Raw genomic sequence first — 23,542 nt, 5'->3', positions numbered from 1 at the left:
TCTCACGTTACCAATGATCGGCTCCAGGATGATCACAGTCTCACGTTACCAATGATCGGCTCCAGGATGATCAGACAGTCTCACGTCACCAATGATCGGCTCCAGGATGATCACACACAGTCTCACGTTACCAATGATCGGCTCCAGGATGATCACAGTCTCACCTTACCAATGATCGGCTCCAGGATGATCAGACAGTCTCACGTCACCAATGATCGGCTCCAGGATGATCACACACAGTCTCACGTTACCAATGATCGGCTCCAGGATGATCACAGTCTCACGTTACCAGTGATTGGCTCCAGGATGATCAGTCTCACGTTGCCAATGATCGGCTCCAGGATGATCAGTCTCACGTCACCAATGATCGGCTCCAGGATGGTCACACACAGTCTCACGTTACCAATGATCGGCTCCAGGATGATCAGTCTCACGTTACCAGTGATCGGCTCCAGGATGATCACAGACAGTCTCACGTTACCAATGATCGGCTCCAGGATGATCACAGACAGTCTCACGTTACCAATGATCGGCTCCAGGATGATCACAGACAGTCTCACGTTACCAGTGATCGGCCCCAGGATGATCACAGACAGTCTCACATTACCAATGATCGGCCCCAGGATGATCACAGACAGTCTCACGTTACCAATGATCGGCTCCAGGATGATCAGTCTCACGTTACCAATGATCCGGCTCCAGGATGATTGCAGACAGTCTCACGTTACCAATGATCGGCTCCAGGATGATCAGTCTCCCGTTACCAATGATCGGCTCCAGGATGATCACAGACAGTCTCCCGTTACCAATGATCGGCTCCAGGATGATTACAGTCTCACGTAACCAGTGATCGGCTCCAGGATGATCACAGACAGTCTCACGTTACCTGTGAGGACTGTGACAGAAGACGCCGGTGAGACGCTAATCTCTTAGCAAGAAGTCCCCTCAAAGTCTCTCTGTTATAAAAAGACATGTACTGAAGCAGATGCAATGTGACAAAGAATACATCAACTGGCCTAAAGAGAACTGGAGAAACATTTTTGTGGACTGAGGAAAGTAAAATTGTTGTTTTTTTACTGCATTCAAGCCACCGTGCCCTCTGCACACAGTGAAGCATGGTGGAGCCAGCATCATGATATGAGCAGGCTTCTCTTACTATGGTGCTGGACAATTCACCACATACCAGGGAGCATGGACCAGTCTGCAGATATTACAATACTTGAAGAGGTCATGTTGCCTTGAAATGGGTTTCACCAAGACAACGACCCTACACCCAGCAGTAAGAGCAAAATCTTGGTTCCAGTCTAGCAAAATTGAGGTTATGGAGCGGCCGGCCCAATCTCCGGACCTTAATCCGATAGACACTTGTGGGATGATATCAAACATGCCGTTTCAGAGGCAAAGCCGAAAAACGCCAAAAAATAGTGGGATGTCGTCCAAGCATCCTGGGCTGGAATAACAGGTGATGGGGTTACATAGATGTGAGGCCGGTCTAAAAACTGTGGGTAACAACGAAATATCAGGGCAGTGATTCACAGCAATGATAAAAGAATACATGTTGTGAGTTTATAAAGAGACACTGCTGTCTTATAGAACGGCCCAATGTTCACTTTTTGTTATTTTCTGTAGTTTAACATTCTCTACATTTCTCTTCATGCTTTGAATCATCAGTGTGCACCGTTCCCAATGCTGTAAATAACAACTAGGAAGACTTTGATTAACTCTTGTTATTGAACATTCCTGTGTACCCCTCATCTGTCCGACGTTCTGTCCCACGCCATAATCCATGTCTGCAATAAATAGTTGTTAACCTGGATGCTGCCAAGATGCGCCCAACCAGGCTGAGGACCACTGGGGAATGAGCTGCTGCGAGCGCAGCCTCAGTGACCAGCGGCCGCCTCAGTGACCAGCGGCCGCCTCAGTGACCAGCGGCCGCCTCAGTGACCAGCGGCCGCCTCAGTGACCAGCGGCCGCCTCAGTGACCAGCGGCCGCCTCAGTGACCAGCGGCCGCCTCAGTGACCAGCGGCCGCCTCAGTGACCAGCGGCCGCCTCAGTGACCAGCGGCCGCCTCAGTGACCAGCGGCCGCCTCAGTGACCAGCGGTCGCCTCAGTGACCAGCGGTCGCCTCAGTGACCAGCGGTCGCCTCAGTGACCAGCGGTCGCCTCACCGGAGTTCACTGTGAGAAATTTCTGTGTACTGCGGTGAACTCGCTGAGCTCAGCGCTGCACTGTGAGACTTTTTCTCACCGAGGTTCCGGCAGTTCATCCTGGCTGGGAACGAAGCCTTTAGTGACCGGCAGTAACCTCTATGATGTCACCGCTGCTCACTGACGCTGCGCTCGCAGCTGCTCATTCCCCAGTGGTTCTCAGCCTGGACAATCGCATCTTGGCACCGTCCCGGTTGAAAACTATTTATCCCAGACCTGAATTATGGCGTGGGACAAAATGGGGACAGGCGTGGGACAGGGGAGGGATATGGCTGTTTTTTAGGTGTTAGGGTAGTATAACTGTTTGTTTTTCAAATAAAGTAAAAGTGTGTGTAGTTTTTATTTCTAATAAAAGACTTTATTCTGGCCGTGTATTTACCATATAACTAAAGGGTTAGTAATGGATAGGCGTCTTATTGATGTCACTGGCCAATACAAAGGTGACATCAACCCCACAAATATGAACCCCACTCGCCACCGCTACAGATAGATGCGCCTTTTCTAGGTGGATGCAGGCTGCTATTTTTAGGCTGGGGGTGATAGGCAATATCCATGTCCCCTTTCCAGCCTGAGAATACCAGGCCCCAGCTGTCTGCTTTAGCTTGGCTAGTTGTCAAAAATGGGGGGAGGACCGCATGCTGTTTTTTTTCCTGTGTTATCAGTAGCAGCAGGCGTAGGCTGCTGGGAGTAGTAGTCCCATCACCCGACGTGACCAGAGGTAACATTTCAACTTCAGACGTGTGAGGGATATTGTTTCTGATTTTTGTTTGTTTACAGGGGACAATGGCTTCAGGGGATTAGGTGATAATGTGAGTGTTAAGGTACCTTCACACGAAGCGACGCTGCAGCGATAGCGACAACGATGCCGATCGCTGCAGCGTCGCTGTTTAGTCGCTGGGGAGCTGTCACACAGACCGCTCTCCAGCGACCAACGATGCCGAGGTCCCCGGGTAACCAGGGTAAACATCGGGTTGCTAAGCGCAGGGCCGCGCTTAGTAACCCGATGTTTACCCTGGTTACCAGCGTAAAAGTAAAAAAACCAAACAGTACATGCTCACCTGCGCGTCCCCCAGCGTCCGCTTCCTGACACTGACTGAGCTCCGGCCCTAACAGCACAGCGGTGACGTCACCGCTGTGCTTTCACTTTAGGGCCGGCGCTCAGTCAGTGTCAGGAAGCAGACGCTGGGGGACGCGCAAGTGAGCATGTACTGTTTGTTTTTTTTCTTTTACGCTGGTAACCAGGGTAAACATCGGGTTACTAAGCGCGGCCCTGCGCTTGGTAACCCGATGTTTACCCTGGTTACCAGTGTAAAACATCGCTGGTATCGTTGCTTTTGCTTTCAAACACAACGATACACAGCGATGGGACGACCAAATAAAGTTCTGGACTTTATTCAGCGACCAGCGACATCACAGCAGGATCCTGATCGCTGCTGCGTGTCAAACACAACGATATCGCTAGCGAGGACGCTGCAACGTAACGGATCGCTAGCGATATCGTTACAAAGTCGTTTAGTGTGAAGGTACCTTAATGTGTATTTTTATTTTATTTTTACACTTGAATATAACTCTATTGTCCTCTGTTCTCACTGATCACAGGTAGAGCAGGGGAGAACGATGAGAGCCGTCCAAAGCACCCGGTGCCAAGGAACATCGCAAACACGGCGGTACGTGTCACACTGATGTCACCCATGTGCATGTGTGCCCAGACATGGTACATGGAAACTCACTGACGTGCACAGACGGTCTACAGGTGTAAGTATCTCCAGTACGTGTGAAAACTGTCACCACCGGTGCCGGAGACACTGACCTGGGAAAGAGGCCTTAGCAGGCAGAAACAGCGCCACCCCTGGCCATGGGCTGTGTGTGGGACTGCAGCCCTGCACCATTCACTTCAAGGAGCTGAGTTGCATTAGCAGATAAAATCCATGAGCAGCAGGTGGTGCGGGTTCTGAAAAGTTTCATTTTGCTGCCGGTGGCCAGGGCAGATGTCATCCAGCTTTCTCAGGTTCCTGTGTGGCAGATTTCCTGGGGTCTGCTGGCAGTGGTGAGGGCGGATGTCATCCAGCTTTCCCAGGCTCCTGTGTGGCGGATGTCCTGGGCTCTGCTGGCGATGGTGACGGCGGATGTCATCCAGCTTTCCCAGGCTCCTGTGTGGCAGATTTCCTGGGCTCTGCTGGCGGTGGTGAGGGAGGATGTCATCCAGCTTTCCCAGGCTCCTGTGTGGCAGATTTCCTGGGCTCTGCTGGCGGTGGTGAGGTCGGATGTCATCCAGCTTTCCCAGGCTCCTGTGTGGCAGATTTCCTGGGCTCTGCTGGCGGTGATGAGGGAGGATGTCATCCAGCTTTTCCAGGCTCCTGTGTGGGGGATTGTTACATAGCAGGTTTCATCCTCAAGTACAAAAAGTCGTGTCCCATTTGGTCAACCCCCTTTTTTATTTTTATTTTTATTTCTTAATTATTTTTTAGTTTACATTTTTTCATTTCATTAGTTCATTTTATTTCCTTTATTTCATTACTTTCATTTCATTTCTTTTCTTTGACTTTTTCCTTATTTTCTTCATTAAGGTTTGGACTCCTACCATTACATATGTTATTATACTGTATCTCATGTGATTTGTTGTACAGGTCCTTCTCAAAAAATTAGCATATAGTGTTAAATTTCATTATTTACCATAATGTAATGATTACAATTAAACTTTCATATATTATAGATTCATTATCTACCAACTGAAATTTGTCAGGTCTTTTATTGTTTTAATACTGATGATTTTGGCCTACAACTCCTGATAACCCAAAAAACCTGTCTCAATAAATTAGCATATCAAGAAAAGGTTCTCTAAACGACCTTTTACCCTAATCTTCTGAATCAACTAATTAACTCTAAACACATGCCAAAGATACCTGAGGCTTTTAAAAACTCCCTGCCTGGTTCATTACTCAAAACCCCCATCATGGGTAAGACTAGCGACCTGACAGATGTCAAGAAGGCCATCATTGACACCCTCAAGCAAGAGGGTAAGACCCAGAAAGAAATTTCTCAACAAATAGGCTGTTCCCAGAGTGCTGTATCAAGGCACCTCAATGGTAAGTCTGTTGGAAGGAAACAATGTGGCAGAAAACGCTGTACAACGAGAAGAGGTGACCGGACCCTGAGGAAGATTGTGGAGAAGGACCGATTCCAGACCTTGGGGAACCTGAGGAAGCAGTGGACTGAGTCTGGTGTGGAAACATCCAGAGCCACCGTGCACAGGCGTGTGCAGGAAATGGGCTACAGGTGCCGCATTCCCCAGGTAAACAGCGGCAGAAGCGCCTGACCTGGGCTACAGAGAAGCAGCACTGGACTGTTGCTAAGTGGTCCCAAGTACTTTTTTCTGATGAAAGCAAATTTTGCATGTCATTCGGAAATCAAGGTGCCAGAGTCTGGAGGAAGACTGGGGAGAAGGAAATGCCAAAATGCCTGAAGTCCAGTGTCAAGTACCCAGTCAGTGATGGTGTGGGGTGCCATGTCAGCTGCTGGTGTTGGTCCACTGTGTTTCATCAAGGGCAGGGTCAATGCAGCTAGCTATCAGGAGATTTTGGAGCACTTCATGCTTCCATCGGCTGAAATCCTTTATGGAGATGAAGATTTCATTTTTCAGCACGACCTGGCACCTGCTCACAGTGCCAAAACCACTGGTAAATGGTTTACTGACCATGGTATTACTGTGCTCAATTGGCCTGCCAACTCTCCTGACCTGAACCCCATAGAGAATCTGTGGGATATTGTGAAGAGAAAGTTGAGAGACGCAAGACCCAACACTCTGGATGAGCTTAAGGCCGCTATTGAAGCATCCTGGGCCTCCATAACATCTCAGCAGTGTCACAGGCTGATTGCCTCCATGCCACGCCGCATTGAAGCAGTCATTTCTGCCAAAGGATTCCCGACCAAGTATTGAGTGCATAACTGAACATTATTATTTGATGGTTTTTTTGTTTGGTATTAAAAAACACTTTTATTTGATTGGACGGGTGAAATATGCTAATTTATTGAGACAGGTTTTTTGGGTTATCAGGAGTTGTAGGCCAAAATCATCAGTATTAAAACAATAAAAGACCTGACAAATTTCAGTTGGTGGATAATGAATCTATAGTATATGAAAGTTTAATTGTAATCATTACATTATGGTAAATAATGAAATTTAACACTATATGCTAATTTTTTGAGAAGGACCTGTATATTCATTACTGTGATGTGTTCTCTCGTGCAGCCTTGGGCCCTCTAAGATTGGCAGCACTTTTCACTCCCATATAAGGTGCATACTCTCCCTGGACACCATTCTCATACAATCAGGGGCACACTGGGAATCACTCAGACAATGGACGCTTATGTTCCCCTATTATGCACAGCATGCCAACATAGACCTGTGGGCCCACACGGTATAATGCACGCGCGCCAAGCATCCACATTCAGACACAAACACTCCGTACACTACTCTGTGTGCAGAAGCCGGCCTGATTATCTACATAGCCCGATCAGGTTACATACGTAGGCGCTGTAAACCAGCGCCCTGCCAAGTGTGGTGTGCGCAGGCGCCGGCTCTGTAAGCAGACGCAGGCGCTGTATACCAGCGCCCTGCCATGTGTGATGTGCGCAGGCGCCGGCTCTGTAAGCAGACGCAGGCGCCGGCTCTGTAAGCAGACGCAGGCGCTGTATACCAGCGCTCTGCCATGTGTGATGTGCGCAGGCGCCGGCTCTGTAAGCAGACGCAGGCGCTGTATACCAGCGCCCTGCCATGTGTGATGTGCGCAGGCGCCGCTTTGCCTGCCCACACACAGTAAGGGAACTCTAGTGCGCAGGCGCCGGCGTCCCCCTGCACTTCCGGTCCTAGGACCGGCTGGGGAAACAGATAAAATGCCGGGCGTCATGCAGCACGCCGAGCTGCCTCACCGCCGTGACACAGGACTGTGTCGGCTTCCTCCACTACGCCACCAACGCTTGCTTCTGACCTGCACACAGGACCAGGACGTGAGACTACAGCACAATGATCTGATAAGTATACCATCATCCTGATGAACCATTTAGCTCATATCATCATCCCTTTTACACAGGTGCATTAATCGTGTATCTAGGCAATATACAGAGGAGACACCCTTACAACCAGTGGCCAGCACTTTTGTGGTCCCCTGCATTAATTGGTGACACAGGTACTGAGTTATACCTTGAATTATAACATTATAACGTGTCCTCCGTACCATTTCCTATATGAGACATGGTCCCATTTATAAGTGCCCCCCCTTCTTTTTCCTCGCACATAGCACTATACCCCCATATTACATCTGGGACACTACAAAGTATACAGGACGTATACAGGCTGACATCTAGGATTGACTGCATCCACAGGACAGGTATTCCAATAGCTCCGTATACCCCACAGTTCAACCAGTCCACACCATTGGGCCTCACTGTTCTTATATGTATATATATATATATATATATATTGCAGCCACAGGTCTCGGTCCAGCCGCTGCTACGGTCCTTGTGCAGGGGCTTATGTTCGCTAGCACTCCTGCTAGGTCAGTATCTCTAGGATGTACTACTCTATCTGGGGTGGAGATAAAAGCAACCAGGCTCTACAGAAGGGAATTACTGTCAATATTATATTATGTACTATATATACATGTGTCAGGTGCAGGCCCCCCTCTGCCGTGGACCTTGTGGCTCTGCTGCCTCCTTACGCTATATTGTTCTTTTCAGGTTATACTTCTTCATCGCTTTATCTGACTCACCAAACGTAAAGGGTCCTTTCTTTGTATGCAATACAGTTCTAACAGGGTATGTTCTTCCTCCATAATTGTTTGCTCCAGATCCAACATGAACTCCTCCTCTCAATTGTCCAGTAATTCATGTTTTTTGAAATATATGATTCCCAGTCGTTAATCTTTATAGAATCTGTCCAACTATCGGCGATTAAATCACTGTGATATGGATTTCTTTCTTTTGTGTACAATTGTAAATATGTATATATGTATATACTTACCTGTGAGTGACATTGTTTTATCTTCTACTTGTTACAGCGATTTTGTGAACAAGGCCACGGGTTGGCCGAAACGTCAATTCGCCAAGTACCTTTTTCCTCTGATACAAATTTAATAAACTTTTGGAATTTTGCATTTGAAAACCATACGAGTGCAGTGATCTTTTGAATTTGATCCTGTGTGGGGGATGTCCTGGGCTCTGCTGGGGGTGGTGAGGGAGGATGTCATCCAGCTTTCCCAGGCTCCTGTGTGGCGGATGTCCTGGGCTCTGCTGGGGGTGGTGAGGGACGATGTCATCCAGCTTTCCCAGGCTCCTGTGTGGCAGATTTCCTGGGCTCTGCTGGCGGTGGTGAGGGAGGATGTCATCCAGCTTTCCCAGGCTCCTGTGTGGCAGATTTCCTGGGCTCTGCTGGCGGTGGTGAGGTCGGATGTCATCCAGCTTTCCCAGGCTCCTGTGTGGCAGATTTCCTGGGCTCTGCTGGGGGTGGTGAGGGAGGATGTCATCCAGCTTTCCCAGGCTCCTGTGTGGCAGATTTCCTGGGCTCTGCTGGCGGTGGTGAGGGAGGATGTCATCCAGCTTTCCCAGGCTCCTGTGTGGCAGATTTCCTGGGCTCTGCTGGCGGTGGTGAGGTCGGATGTCATCCAGCTTTCCCAGGCTCCTGTGTGGCAGATTTCCTGGGCTCTGCTGGGGGTGGTGAGGGAGGATGTCATCCAGCTTTCCCAGGCTCCTGTGTGGCAGATTTCCTGGGCTCTGCTGGCGGTGATGAGGGAGGATGTCATCCAGCTTTTCCAGGCTCCTGTGTGGGGGATGTCCTGGGCTCTGCTGGGGGTGGTGAGGGAGGATGTCATCCAGCTTTCCCAGGCTCCTGTGTGGCAGATTTCCTGGGGTCTGCTGGCAGTGGTGAGGGCGGATGTCATCCAGCTTTTCCAGGCTCCTGTGTGGGAGATGTCCTGGGCTCTGCTGGCGGTGGTGAGGGGAGGATGTCATCCAGCTTTCCCAGGCTCCTGTGTGGCAGATTTCCTGGGCTCTGCTGGCGGTGGTGAGGGCGGATGTCATCCAGCTTTCCCAGGCTCCTGTGTGGGGGATGTCCTGGGCTCTGCTGGCAGTGGTGAGGGCGGATGTCATCCAGCTTTCCCAGGCTCCTGTGTGGCAGATTTCCTGGGCTCTGCTGGCGGTGATGAGGGAGGATGTCATCCAGCTTTTCCAGGCTCCTGTGTGGCAGATTTCCTGGGCTCTGCTGGCGGTGGTGAGGGCGGATGTCATCCAGCTTTCCCAGGCTCCTGTGTGGCAGATTTCCTGGGCTCTGCTGGTGGTGGTGAGGGCGGATGTCATCCAGCTTTCCCAGGCTCCTGTGTGGCAGATGTCTCTGTTATGGTGGGATACATCCTGGGCTCTGCTGCTGGCGGTGGTCAGGGCGGAGGTCACCCAGCTTTCCCAGATGCGGACCCTGTACTTGCTGCCGTCTGTGGGTGGCTGGTATGTATCCGGTGGGGGACGTTCCTCTGCTGCTATTTATAGCCTCCATGTTGCAGGCGGCGCTCCCCGGACCCTCTGCTCCTCCATCTTGGTACCGTCAGTCGCCGGCCTCATGGCTAACGTGCCCATCTGCGCCCTGCGACCGGCTGCCGGTGCAGCTCGGGGTAACGTGTGTCTGCTGGCCGTGGACTCCATCAGTGACCTGCACAGCGTCCCCCCAGACACGGAGACCCTACAAGAGGAAGGTGAGTACCACCACAAACAGCTACTGGTGTACTGCAGGACTACAACTCCCAGCAGGCAGGGTCATCTACTTCTGCATGGCACGTGGCTCCTTCGTTACCCATAGCAACCAATCACAGCGCGGCTCTCACTTTAGCACAGCAGTTTAGGTATGAACGCTGTGCTCTGATTGGTTGCTGATTGGTATCGCCGCCCGGCTGCTGCGGTTCTCGCCCTCTTTCTTGCCCTGCTTGCTGTCAGTGAATGGGAACATTTCTGTCTGCAAAAATCCCTAGAGCGCCATTACTGAGGTTCCAGCAGATCTGGTGAGAGACTACATACAACCACATTAAGAAGATTGCTTAGACCTGGTGAGGCTGCTGTACTTACTGTGAAGATCTGTGCCAGAATGCCGTATAATCCTTCGTGAAGGTTTCGCGACCTAATCGGTTCATTGTAATGTGAGGATTACACAGCAGCCGTTCTGACCTGGATTTCCAGAGTAAGTACACCGGCCTCGTCAGGTCTGAGATCTAGTTCGTTTTCTCTGTGACAGACTCATTTCCATCACTTCGGTGAGGTTCTGCGCTCCCAGCTCATGCGCCATCTCTTTATATTAGATGGACACAGAGCAAAATCTCTGAGCGCGGACCCCCCAGCCCCCCGGAGATGTGCAGCCCCCTGTACGGACGCTCTCCTCCTTCTCCTCATAGTCATTTCCCTTGTGAACATGAGCCTCATCCTCTACGTTCTGCACAGTTATGGTGAGTAGTCGGGACGGAGGGATCGTGCTCCGCTCACAGCCAGAGCTGAAATCACAATTCTAGTTGAAGAACCTCAGAGCTCCAGCTGGTCCTGTACCGCAGCATGGGAGACGGAGGGACGTGGGGCGGATAACGCAACGTCTCCAGAAACTGCTGCGCTAAACCTGGAGGGTGTCCATCTGCAGAAATAGGACTGCAGCTCTGGGTGTGAACAGTGTAGAACATATGATGTAACTAGAGATTGTGACTGCAGGATAACACTGATGTAACTGCAGAATAGTGACCGCAGCTCTGGAGGTGACTGCAGGATAAGACACGATGTAACAGCAGAATAGTGACTGCAGCTCTGAAGGATAACACATGATGTAACTGCAGAACAGTGACTGCAGCTCTGGAGGTGACTGCAGGATAAGACACGATGTAACAGCAGAATAGTGACTGCAGCTCTGAAGGATAAGACATGATGTAACTGCAGAACAGTGACTGCAGCTCTGGAGGTGACTGCAGGATAAGACACGATGTAACAGCAGAATAGTGACTGCAGCTCTGAAGGATAAGACATGATGTAACCGCAGAATAGTGACCGCAGCTCTGGAGGTGACTGCAGGATAAGACACGATGTAACAGCAGAATAGTGACTGCAGCTCTGAAGGATAAGACATGATGTAACCGCAGAATAGTGACTGCAGCTCTGAAGGATAAGACATGATGTAACCGCAGAACAGTGACCGCAGCTCTGGAGGTGACTGCAGGATAAGACACGATGTAACAGCAGAATAGTGACTGCAGCTCTGAAGGATAAGACATGATGTAACCGCAGAACAGTGACTGCAGGTCTGGAGGTGACTGCAGGATAAGACACGATGTAACAGCAGAATAGTGACTGCAGCTCTGAAGGATAAGACATGATGTAACCGCAGAACAGTGACTGCAGGTCTGGAGGTGACTGCAGGATAAGACACGATGTAACAGCAGAATAGTGACTGCAGCTCTGAAGGATAAGACATGATGTAACCGCAGAATAGTGACCGCAGCTCTGGAGGTGACTGCAGGATAAGACACGATGTAACAGCAGAATAGTGACTGCAGCTCTGGAGGTGACTGCAGGATAAGACACGATGAAACAGCAGAATAGTGACTGCAGCTCTGAAGGATAAGACATGATGTAACCGCAGAATAGTGACTGCAGCTCTGGAGGTGACTGCAGGATAAGACACGATGAAACAGCAGAATAGTGACTGCAGCTCTGAAGGATAAGACATGATGTAACCGCAGAACAGTGACTGGAGGTGACTGCAGGATAAGACACGATGAAACAGCAGAATAGTGACTGCAGCTCTGAAGGATAAGACACGATGAAACAGCAGAATAGTGGGTGCAGTTCTGAAAGTGACTGGAGGATAACACCTGATGTAACCCGCAGAAGAGTGACCGCAGCTCTGGAGGTGACTGCAGGATAAGACATGATGTAACAGCAGAAAAGTGACCGCAGCTCTGGAGGTGACTAAAGGATAAGGCATGATGTAATAGCAGAATAGTGAGCGCAGCTCTGGAGGTGACTATAAGGCATGATGTAACAGCAGAATAGTGAGCGCAGCTCTGGAGGTGACTATAAGGCATGATGTAACAGCAGAATAGTGAGCGCAGCTCTGGAGGTGACTATAAGGTTCTTTATCATTTTGGAGTAATGTCTATTCTGTGCCATTTGCAGGACACCAGGACTCTCTGCTTCGTGCACTCACTGAAAGGCTTGACTCCGATTCTGTGCATCGCGAATTCAGGAGACAAGAGTCTCAGTAAGTCCGGGGGTCCTCACGGTGCAGGGACACTGCAGAGCGATGAATGAATGGTCTGATGAGCGACCACCACCTCGTGGACCTATGAAGCACACCGCCAAACCCAAAACCACAGCCATGGTGAGATCTCAGCAGGATCTGTCCCCGTCCTCTTGGGACGGCGCCATTGTTCCCTATTACCTCCGCCAATAAGCAGGTGAGAGGAGCGACCAGAGAGCAGCGCCATCAGAAGTCACGAGCACATTCACACCACGCAGACCGCTAAACGGGAGAGGAGGAAAACGCTTCATCGCCCAATGTGACAAGATGCGAAGACGAACCCTACACACTATCGCACATTCCTATTATCGGGTGTTTACACTTAGGTTTAATATAAGGATTAATTTTTGTGAAAAAAAAAAAAGTTTTGTAAAAAGATGACACGGTGTGGTGTTCAATCGTTAAACTACAGTGTTCCAAATTATTATGCAAATACTATTTCCTCCTATTTCCTCTAAATTACCTATCTGAATTGCAGTCATTGTTATTTTGCAGTCATCTACTATTCTAGTATAATTGCAATGTTTTGGAACAAACTGCCTATGAAAACAGGATCTTTTTACAAAAAATAAACACTGAAAATGCATGTTCCAAATTATTATGCACAGCAGAGTTTTCAACCTTTTTTATTATTTTGACCAAACAAATGGCCAATTGTGAAGTTATAAGCATTATCAGCTTATTACAGAATGAAATCAAACAGTTTTCAAGTGAAACTTTATTCTAGGTGATGTTACACTTGCACATAGGACCCCTTGTTCGAAAGAAGCTTCTGAACGCTCTCGTCCATTGAATTTGTCAGTTTTTGGATGGTTTCTGCGTCAATTGTTTTGCATGTGGACAGAATACCCTCCCAGAGCTGTTGCTTAGATGTGAACTGCCTCCCGCCATCATAGACGCTCCTTCTGATGATGCTCCAGAGGTTCTCCATGGGGTTGAGGTCAGGGGAAGATGGTGGCCACACCATAAGTTTGTCCTCTTTTATGCCCATAGCAGCCAGAGATGCAGATGTGTTTTTTGCAGCATGAGACGGTGCATTATCCTGCATGAAAATGATCTTGCTGCGGAAAGCACGGTTCTTCCTCTTGAACCATGGCAGGAAGTGTTGTTTTAGAAACTCCACATAGATTATGGAGTTCATCTTTACCCCTTCAGGGATCATAAAGGGGCCGACAATCTCTCTCCCCATGATTCCAGCCCAAAACATTACTCCACCTCCTCCTTGTTGGCGCCTTAGCCGTGTTTTCATGGGGTGTCCATCAACCAGCCATCCTCCACTCCATCCATCTGGACCATCGAGCATTGCACGGCACTCATCGGTGAACAAAACAGTTTGGAAGTCAGTCTTCATGTCTCGTTTGGCCCACTGGAGCCGTTTCTGCTTGTTGCAGTGGATAGAGGTGGTCGGCAGGATGGCTTACGCACAGCTGCAAACCTCTGAAGGACCCTGCATCTTGTTGTTCTGGGGACGTTGGAGGCACCAGCAGCTTCAAAAACTTGTCTGCTGCTATGACCAGGCATTTTTGCAGCTGCTCTTTTAACCTTACACAATTGCCTGTTGGAAAGTGTCCTCAATTTTTCCTTATCAGCACGCACACGTGTGTGCTGGGAATCAGCTACATACTTCTTGATTGTGCGATGATCACGATGAAGTGTCTTGGCAATGTTGATTGTAGTCATGCCTTGACCTAAATACTCCACAATTTGTTGCTTCTCAGCAGCCGACACATCCTTTTTCTTTCCCATTTTGGCCACAAATGTAGGCTGCTTAATAATGTGGAACAGCCTTCTTAAGTAGTCTTGCCGTTATTTGGACACACCGGCCAAACTAATGTGCACAGGTATCTGCAATTCAGTGATATAAAGAGCCCTGACACACATCACCAGCAATGAGTTTACATGACAAACAAAAAAATTCTAACCTTATCACTCCTAAACTCTATGTGCAGAATCATTTGGAACACAGTGTAGGGCGTCTTGCTTAAAGGGAATCAGTCAGCAGGATTGTGCTCAGTGACTAGAGACAGTGTCAGGTCGGTGCAGTTATACTGATTACACTGATACCTGTGATCAGGATTGTGCTCAGTGACTACAGACAGTGTCAGGTCGGTGCAGTTATACTGATTACACTGATACCTGTGATCAGGATTGTGCTCAGTGACTACAGTCAGTGTCAGGTCGGTGCCGTTATACTGATTACACTGATACCTGTGATCAGGATTGTGCTCAGTGACTACAGGCAGTGTCAGGTCGGTGCCGTTATACTGATTACACTGATACCTGTGATCAGGATTGTGCTCAGTGACTACAGGAAGTGTCAGGTCGGTGCTGTTATACTGATACCTGTGATCAGGACTGTGCTCAGTGACTACAGACAGTGTCAGGTCAGTGCCGTTATACTGATTACACTGATATCTGTGATCAGGATTGTGCTCAGTGACTACAGACAGTGTCAGGTCAGTGCTGTTATACTGATTACACTGATATCTGTGATCAGGATTGTGCTCAGTGACTACAGACAGTGTCAGGTCGGTGCTGTTATACTGATTACACTGATACCTGTGATCAGGATTGTGCTCAGTGACTACAGACACTGTCTGGTCGGTGCCGTTATACTGATTACACTGATACCTGTGATCAGGATTGTACTCAGTGACTACAGACAGTGTCAGGTCAGTGCTGTTATACTGATTACACTGATACCTGTGATCAGGATTGTGCTCAGTGACTACAGACAGTGTCAGGTTGGTGCAGTTATACTGATTACACTGATACCTGTGTCCAGGATTGTGCTCAATGACTACAGACAGTGTCAGGTTGGTGCGGTTATACTGATTACACTGATATCTGTGATCAGGATTGTGCTCAGTGACTACAGAGTGTCAGGTCGGTGCAGTTATACTGATTACACTGATACCTATGATCAGGATTGTGCTCAGTAACTACAGTGTCAGGTCAGTGATCACAGGTATCAGTGTAATCAGTATAACTGCACCGACCTGACACTGTCTGTAGTCACTGAGCACAATCCTGATCACAGGTATCAGTGTAATCAGTATAACGGCACCGACCTGACACTGTAGTCGCTGAGCACAATCCTGATCACAGGTATCAGTGTAATCAGTATAACGGCACCGACCTGACACTGTCTGTAGTCACTGAGCACAATCCTGATCACAGGTATCACTGTAATCAGTATAACGGCACCGACCTGACACTGTCTGTAGTCACTGAGCACAATCCTGATCATGGGTTCCTTTAATTTGAGCAGCCGGTGGGTTCCGTCATCTTGCCGTCTGGTGTTTAAGTTACGCTCCCAATTCATCATTTGCAGTTTCTTTGAAGTTACTTTTCTTTTTTTGTCTCATGTTTTTCGAGAACTTTTGCACCAAATTCTTCAAAATGTCGCATATGATTCATGAAGTTTGCACAAACTAAAAAATGCTCTTTAAATTTTGTCTAACTTTTCTTGTGACTTTAGCACAAAAAGTTGTACAATTTGAGCAAATATCTCGAGACTTTTCAAAAATTGACTAATGATCCCTTTCAGAATACAGAGCAGCAACGCTTTTTCCAAACCGTGAACCTCTGGGGGCAGCACAACAATGCCAGTCCTGCAACCCAGGAGCTCACCATAAACCATCAGAAGTGTGATTGCTGCTCTGGATGTGTGCAGAGCTGAAGATAAGCTATGAGATTAGGCTCCTACAAGAAAAGCTAAAACAGTACATATCGTAGATAGGATCCGTAAAATAATGTCCAAACCTGCCCCCCAATCAATCCTCCCCTCCCCCAGCTCCGATAGGGCAGTTAGAACAAATCAAGACGTAACCTTAATCCTTGGTGAGACACAAAGCAGCCGATTTATTACTAACAGGACGTCTCTAACAGAAGATGAAGAAAATGTTGCTGCATATGGGGTAACGGTTTACACCCTTTAAGTTTATAAAGTTTCTCTGCACTTGACAAGGGGCCGTGATTCGAGATAGAGATGCAGCACTGAGAAGTGTGGGGTCTTTTCTTCCTTTCCAGGCTACTCTTACACCGTCTGTACATAGGGCAGGACGCGCCCCTGTATCTTCAGGAACGTAGGGTAAGGAACGCACGAGCGAGTCTGCAGAATATTCACCTCCTGCAGGGTCCTCCGCGCCTCAAGATACACATCAGATACACTTTTTCATCCAAAATATTGGATCCCCACGGAAGTCCCGGTACGGAGTCTGCAAGGAAAATCCAGTTCTTCTCTGATCTGCTGTTAGAAGAGATGGATGCGATGTGGGAGGAGGTGGTGGAGGAGGTGGTGGTGGAGGAGGTAGTGGTGGATGCTCAGAGCAGAGTCTAGGAGGAGGTGGTGGAGGCACGGAACAGGGTCCAGGAGGAGGTCGTGGAGGCATGGAGGACCGTCCAAAAGAAGGTGATGGCAGCATGGAGAAGGGTCCAGAAGGAGGTAGTGGAGATGTGGACGACCGTCCAGAAGGCAGCATGGAGCAGAGTCCAGGAGGAGGTGGTGGCATGGAAGAGGTTTCAGGAGTAGCCAGTGGACGAGGTGTGGAGCAGAGGTCAGGAAGAAGTGTTGTTGATGTTGGAATCTCGAAGCCGATGTAAGGAGCAGGTGAATGTGGTGATGTTGAAGGAGCGAAGCAGAGGTCTGGAGGAGGTGTGGACCAAGGTCCAGGAGCAGGTGATGGCGGAGATGCAGAGCAGAGGTTAGAAGCAGGTAGTAGAGGAGAAGTGCAGCAGAGGTCAGGAGCAAGTGGTGAAGTGGAGCAGAGGTCAGGAGGTGGTGGAGACATAGAGCAGAGGTCGGGAGCAGGTGGTGAAGTGCAGCAGAGGTCAGGAGGAGCAAGTGGTGGAGACGTGGAACAGCGGTCAGGAGGAGATGATGAAGACATGGAGCAGAGGTCAGGAGGAGGTGGCAGTGGTGGAGACATGGAGCAGAGGTCAGGAGGTAGTGGAGGAGATATAGAGCACAGATCAGGAGGAGGTGGTGGAGATGTGGAGTAGAAGTTAGGAAGAGGTGTCAAAAGTGGAGATATGGAACAAAGATCAGGACCAGTTGGTGATGTGGAGCAGAGGTCTGGAGCAGGTGAAGGAGACATGGAGCTGAGGTCAGGAGAAGGTGGTGATTGAGACATGGAGCCAAAGTCAGGAGCAGGTGGTGGTGGAGACCTGGAGGCGAGATTAGGAGCAGATGGTGGTGGAGACATGGAGCCGAGATTAGGAGCAGATGGTGGTGGAGACATGGAGCAGAGATTAGGAGCAGGTGGTGGTGGAGACATGGAGCAGAGATTAGGAGCAGGTGGTGGTGGAGAAATGGAGGCGAGATCAGGAGCAGGTGGTGGAGACATGGAGCCGAGATCAGGAACAGGTGCTGGTGGACACATGGAGCGGAGATCAGGAGCAGGTGGTGCTGGAAGCATGCGGCAGAGATCAGGAGCTGGAGTTGACAGTGGAGGTCCTGGAGATACAGGTGAGGAGATGGGGTAGTGGTGTGACACTGGGCTTGCGTTAGAGGCTGTCATCCTTTGGATCATGGCGGCAGGCAGCAGGCTGTTCAGACGGCCCATGTTGTGCACAGGCTCTGACAAGCGATACCCCAGGTGCTGGTAGAAGTGCTGCTTGTCATGGGTAGTCAGGTACATGTTCCGGAAACCTTTTTCTCTTGCGTACCTCTCAGTAGCCTCCATTAGCTTCCGGCCATAGCCTTTACCACGTAGTTCAGCGTGGACCACCACTGACTCCACAAACAGGCTGTTTGGGAGACCCACCACCCTACAAAGTCTGGCGTGACCCAGGACAGGGCCCTCTGGGGCCCCGATAAGCACCAGACAGACTGGGAACTCCTCCGAGGACTGCTCTAGGGAGTGCATACGAGCCCCCAGACTCCGCCGCCATGTTTGGTTCAGGAGCTCGGCACAGGATGCAGTGAGGTCCGGACGACGATGAAGGGGCACAAGCACAACATGGCCGGGAGCGGCCGCCCTGTCAGTAATAGGAAAGAGGAAGAGGCATGAAGAAGACATATAACGACCACAGCTGTCACCGCACAGGAGCAGAGAGGCCCCAATACTGACCCTGGGGAGGAAGGGGACGCCCAGTACTGTGTCCTCGTGTAGAATACGTGTACGGGAGGACCCAATACTGACCCTGGGGAGGAAGGGGACTCCCAATACTGTGTCCTCGGGAAGAATAAGTGTATGGGAGGCCCCAATAATGACCCTGGGGAGGAAGGGGACGCCTAGTATTGTGTCCTCGGGTAGAATAAGTGTATGGGAGGCCCCAATACTGACCCTGGGGTGGAAGGGGACGCCCAATACTGTGTCCTCAGGTAGAATAAGTGTACAGGGGTCCGTGTGCGCGCACACGTTACACATGGGGGTCCCGTGCACATGTTACGTTTGGGGGTCCCGTGCACAGTGCAAGTTACGTATGAGGGGTCCCATGCACACGTTACACATGGGGGGTCCCATGCGCACGTTACACATGGGGGGTCCCGTGTACATGTTACATATGGAGAGGTCCCGTGCACAATGCACGTTACGTATGGGGGGTTCTATGTACACGTTACGTATGGAGGGGTCCCATGCACACGTTACATATATGGGGGTCCCATGCATACGTTATATATGGGGGTCCTGTGTACACGTTACATATGGAGGGGTCCTGTGCACACGTTACATATATGAGGGTCCCGTGCATACATTATATATGGGGGGCCGTGCACACGTTACATATATGGGGGTCCTGTGCAGATGTTACATATATGGGGGTCCTGTGTACACGTTACTTATGGAGGGGTCCGGTGTAGATGTTACATATATGGGGGTCCCATGCACATGTTACATATATGGGGGTCCCGTGCATACGTTATATATGGGGGGCCGTGCACACGTTACATATATGGGGGTCCCGTGCATACATTACATATGGAGGGGTCCGGTGTAGATGTTACATATATGGGGGTCCTGTGCACACGTTACATATATGAGGGTCCCGTGCACATGTTATATATGGGGGTCTCTCGCCGTCGCCTCCGTACATTTTACATATGGAGGGGTCCTGTGTAGATGTTACATATATGGGGGTCCCGTGTAGCTGTTACATGTGAGGGTCTCCTCTCGCCGTCGCCTCCGTACATTTTACATATGGAGGGGTCCCGTGTAGATGTTACATATATGGGGGTCCCTTGTAGATGTTACATGTGGGGGTGTCTCTCTCGCCGTCGCCTCCGTACATTTTACATATGGAGGGGTCCCGTGTAGCTGTTACATATGGAGGGGTCCCGTGTAGATGTTACATATATGGGGGTCCCGTGTAGCTGTTACATGTGGGGGGTCTCTCTCCTCTCGCCTCCGCACATTTTACATATGGAGGGGTCCCGTGTAGCTGTTACATGTGGAGGGGTCCCGTGTAGATGTTACATATATGGGGGTCCCGTGTAGCTGTTACATATGGAGGGGTCCCGTGTAGCTGTTACATGTGGGGGTCTCGTGTAGATGTTACATGTGGGGGGGTCCCGTGTAGATGTTACATGTGGGGGGGTCCCGTGTAGCTGTTACATGTGGGGGTCCAGTGTAGCTGTTACATGTCGAGGGGTCCCGTGTAGATGTTACATATATGGGGGTCCCGTGTAGATGTTACATATATGGGGGTCCCGTGTAGATGTTACATATATGGGGGTCCCGTGTAGCTGTTACATGTGGAGGGGTCCCGTGTAGCTGTTACATGTGGAGGGGTCCCGTGTAGCTGTTACATGTGGGGGTCTCTCTGCCCCCGCCGTCGCCTCCGTACATTTTACATATGGAGGGGTCCCGTGTAGCTGTTACATGTGGAGGGGTCCCGTGTAGCTGTTACATGTGGGGGTCTCTCTGCCCCCGCCGTCGCCTCCGTACATTTTACATATGGAGGGGTCCCGTGTAGCTGTTACATATGGAGGGGTCCCGTGTAGCTGTTATATATGGAGGGGTCCCGTGTAGCTGTTACATGTGGGGGGGTCCCGTGTAGCTGTTACATGTGGGGGTCTCGTGTAGCTGTTACATATGTGGGGGTCCCGTGTAGCTGTTATATATGGAGGGGTCCCGTGTAGATGTTACATGTGGGGGGGTCCCGTGTAGCTGTTACATGTGGGGGTCTCGTGTAGCTGTTACATATGTGGGGGTCCCGTGTAGCTGTTATATATGGAGGGGTCCCGTGTAGATGTTACATGTGGGGGGGTCCCGTGTAGCTGTTACATATATGGGGGTCCCGTGTAGTTGTTACATGTGGGGGGTCCCGTGTAGCTGTTACATGTGGGGGTCCCGTGTAGCTGTTACATATATGGGGGTCCCGTGTAGCTGTTATATATGGAGGGGTCCCGTGTAGATGTTACATGTGGGGGGGGTCCCGTGTAGATGTTACATATATGGGGGTCCCGTGTAGTTGTTACATGTGGGGGGTCCCGTGTAGCTGTTACATATGGGGGGGTCCCGTGTAGATGTTACATGTGGGGGGTCCCGTGTAGCTGTTACATGTGGGGGGTCCCGTGTAGCTGTTACATGTGGGGGTCCCGTGTAGCTGTTACATGTGGGGGGGTCCCGTGTAGCTGTTACATGTGGGGGGTCCCGTGTAGCTGTTACATGTGGGGGGTCCCGTGTAGCTGTTACATGTGGGGGTCCCGTGTAGCTGTTACATGTGGGGGGGTCCCGTGTAGCTGTTACATGTGGGGGGGTCCCGTGTAGCTGTTACATGTGGGGGTCCCGTGTAGCTGTTACATGTGGGGGGGTCCCGTGTAGCTGTTACATGTGGGGGTCCCGTGTAGCTGTTACATGTGGGGGGGTCCCGTGTAGCTGTTACATGTGGGGGGTCCCGTGTAGCTGTTACATGTGGGGGGGTCCCGTGTAGCTGTTACATGTGGGGGTCCCGTGTAGCTGTTACGTGTGGGGGTCCCGTGTAGCTGTTACATGTGGGGGGGTCCCGTGTAGCTGTTACATGTGGGGGTCCCGTGTAGCTGTTACGTGTGGGGGTCCCGTGTAGCTGTTACATGTGGGGGGTCCCGTGTAGCTGTTACATGTGGGGGGGTCCCGTGTAGCTGTTACATGTGGGGGGGTCCCGTGTAGCTGTTACATGTGGGGGGGTCCCGTGTAGCTGTTACATGTGGGGGGGTCCCGTGTAGCTGTTACATGTGGGGGTCCCGTGTAGCTGTTACATGTGGGGGGGTCCCGTGTAGCTGTTACATGTGGGGGTCCCGTGTAGCTGTTACATGTGGGGGGGTCCCGTGTAGCTGTTACATGTGGGGGTCCCGTGTAGCTGTTACATGTGGGGGTCCCGTGTAGCTGTTACATGTGGGGGGGTCCCGTGTAGCTGTTACATATATGGGGGTCCCGTGTAGCTGTTACATATATGGGGGTCCCGTGTAGCTGTTACATGTGGGGGGTCCCGTGTAGCTGTTACATGTGGGGGTCTCTCGCCGTCGCCTCCGCACATTTGACCCTACTTGGACTCACCCGGCTTCTTCGCTTTCCTTCATGCGCGTCCAGATTTTCTGGCCAATCACATAACGTCACAGGGTCAGCTGGGATGAGCGCGGGGAATGCCGGGAGCTCTGGGGTTTTCAGTGTAACAGCCTGTGCGGCCACCAGAGGGAGTAGCGGGGCCGGGGGTGGGGTCCGTCTCTCCCAGCTCCGGTCCGCCCCGCCCACTGCGCCCCTGGTAACGGGCGGACATTGTGCGGTTCTCCCGCCGCTTTTAGTTTCTGTCAGGATGAGATTTTTCCCTCATTGGTCGGTTTGTGACTAGTGAGAGCCGCATTGTGAGGGGCGCCGCCTGACGTGTACCGGGAGCCGGTCTGAGGCTACAATCGCTGCAGTCCTGTCAGGCTGCAAGGCAAAAACTGGGGAAAAACAAATTTGTGTTTTCTCTGTCAGGCGTTTATTACCGGAGGGCGAGGCGTTTATTACCGGACGGCGAGGCGTTTATTACCGGACGGCGAGGCGTTTATTACCGGACGGCGAGGCGTTTATTACCGGAGGGCGAGACATTTATTACCGGAGGGCGAGGCGTTTATTACCGGATTGTGAGGCGTTTATTACCGGATTGTGAGGCGTTTATTACCGGAGGGCGAGGCGTTTATTACCGGAGGGCGAGGTGTTTATTACCGGACGGCGAGGCGTTTATTACCGGATTGTGAGGCGTTTATTACCGGATTGTGAGGCGTTTATTACCGGACGGCGAGGCGTTTATTACCGGACGGCGAGGCGTTTATTACCGGATTGTGAGGCGTTTATTACCGGAGGGCGAGACGTTTATTACCGGAGGGCGAGGCGTTTATTACCGGAGGGCGAGACGTTTATTACCGGAGGGCGAGGTGTTTATTACCGGAGGGCGAGGCGTTTATTACCGGAGGGCGAGGCGTTTATTACCGGACGGCGAGGCGTTTATTACCGGAGGGCGAGGCGTTTATTACCGGAGGGCGAGGCGTTTATTACCGGACGGCGAGGCATTTATTACCGGAGGGCGAGGCGTTTATTACCGGACGGCGAGACGTTTATTACCGGAGGGCGAGGCGTTTATTACCGGATTGTGAGGCGTTTATTACCGGAGGGCGAGGCGTTTATTACCGGACGGCGAGGCGTTTATTACCGGAGGGCGAGGCGTTTATTACCGGATTGTGAGGCGTTTATTACCGGAGGGCGAGGCGTTTATTACTGGACGGCGAGGCGTTTATTACCGGAGGGCGAGGCGTTTATTACCGGAGGGCGAGGCGTTTATTACCGGATTGTGAGGCGTTTATTACCGGAGGGCGAGACGTTTATTACCGGAGGGCGAGGCGTTTATTACCGGAGGGCGAGACGTTTATTACCGGAGGGCGAGGCGTTTATTACCGGAGGGCGAGGCGTTTATTACCGGAGGGCGAGGCGTTTATTACCGGAGGGCGAGGCGTTTATTACCGGACGGCGAGGCGTTTATTACCGGAGGGCGAGGCGTTTATTACCGGAGGGCGAGGCGTTTATTACCGGACGGCGAGGCGTTTATTACCGGACG

At 50.8% G+C, this 23,542-nt stretch overlaps 2 protein-coding genes across 4 annotated transcripts; one reads left to right on the top strand and one right to left on the bottom strand.

Annotated features, from left to right (window-relative positions):
- The first annotated feature begins 3,696 nt into the window (after positions 1-3,696).
- LOC143787911 (uncharacterized) lies at positions 3,697-13,128 on the top strand. Of its 3 annotated transcripts, XM_077277075.1 has the most exons (4): positions 3,697-3,963; positions 9,759-9,947; positions 10,545-10,688; positions 12,400-13,116. In XM_077277075.1, exons 2-4 carry the CDS (start codon positions 9,815-9,817, stop codon positions 12,486-12,488), a joined length of 366 nt encoding a protein of 121 aa, XP_077133190.1. In that variant the 5' UTR covers positions 3,697-3,963; positions 9,759-9,814; the 3' UTR covers positions 12,489-13,116. The 3 variants fall into 3 exon arrangements, with proteins under 3 accessions (XP_077133190.1, XP_077133189.1, XP_077133188.1); XM_077277073.1 differs by lacking the exon at positions 3,697-3,963 and having other exon boundaries at positions 9,178-9,947; positions 12,400-13,123; XM_077277074.1 differs by lacking the exons at positions 3,697-3,963; positions 10,545-10,688 and having other exon boundaries at positions 9,173-9,947; positions 12,400-13,128.
- Positions 13,129-16,360: 3,232 nt separating this feature from the next.
- On the bottom strand, positions 16,361-22,387 carry NAA80 (N-alpha-acetyltransferase 80, NatH catalytic subunit). The gene is made up of 2 exons (XM_077277072.1): positions 22,006-22,387; positions 16,361-18,505 (listed from the first exon to the last, which is right to left on the bottom strand). The coding sequence occupies exons 1-2, from the start codon at positions 22,026-22,028 to the stop codon at positions 16,687-16,689; spliced, it is 1,842 nt and encodes a 613-aa protein (XP_077133187.1). The 5' UTR covers positions 22,029-22,387; the 3' UTR covers positions 16,361-16,686.
- Between the last annotated feature and the right edge of the window lie 1,155 nt (positions 22,388-23,542).

This window comes from Ranitomeya variabilis, chromosome 8 (genome assembly GCF_051348905.1).
Source record: "Ranitomeya variabilis isolate aRanVar5 chromosome 8, aRanVar5.hap1, whole genome shotgun sequence".
In the NCBI taxonomy this organism is placed as follows: domain Eukaryota; kingdom Metazoa; phylum Chordata; class Amphibia; order Anura; family Dendrobatidae; genus Ranitomeya; species Ranitomeya variabilis.
Note: the sequence above shows the minus strand (reverse complement) of the source record. Positions and strands in the feature narration are given on the sequence as shown.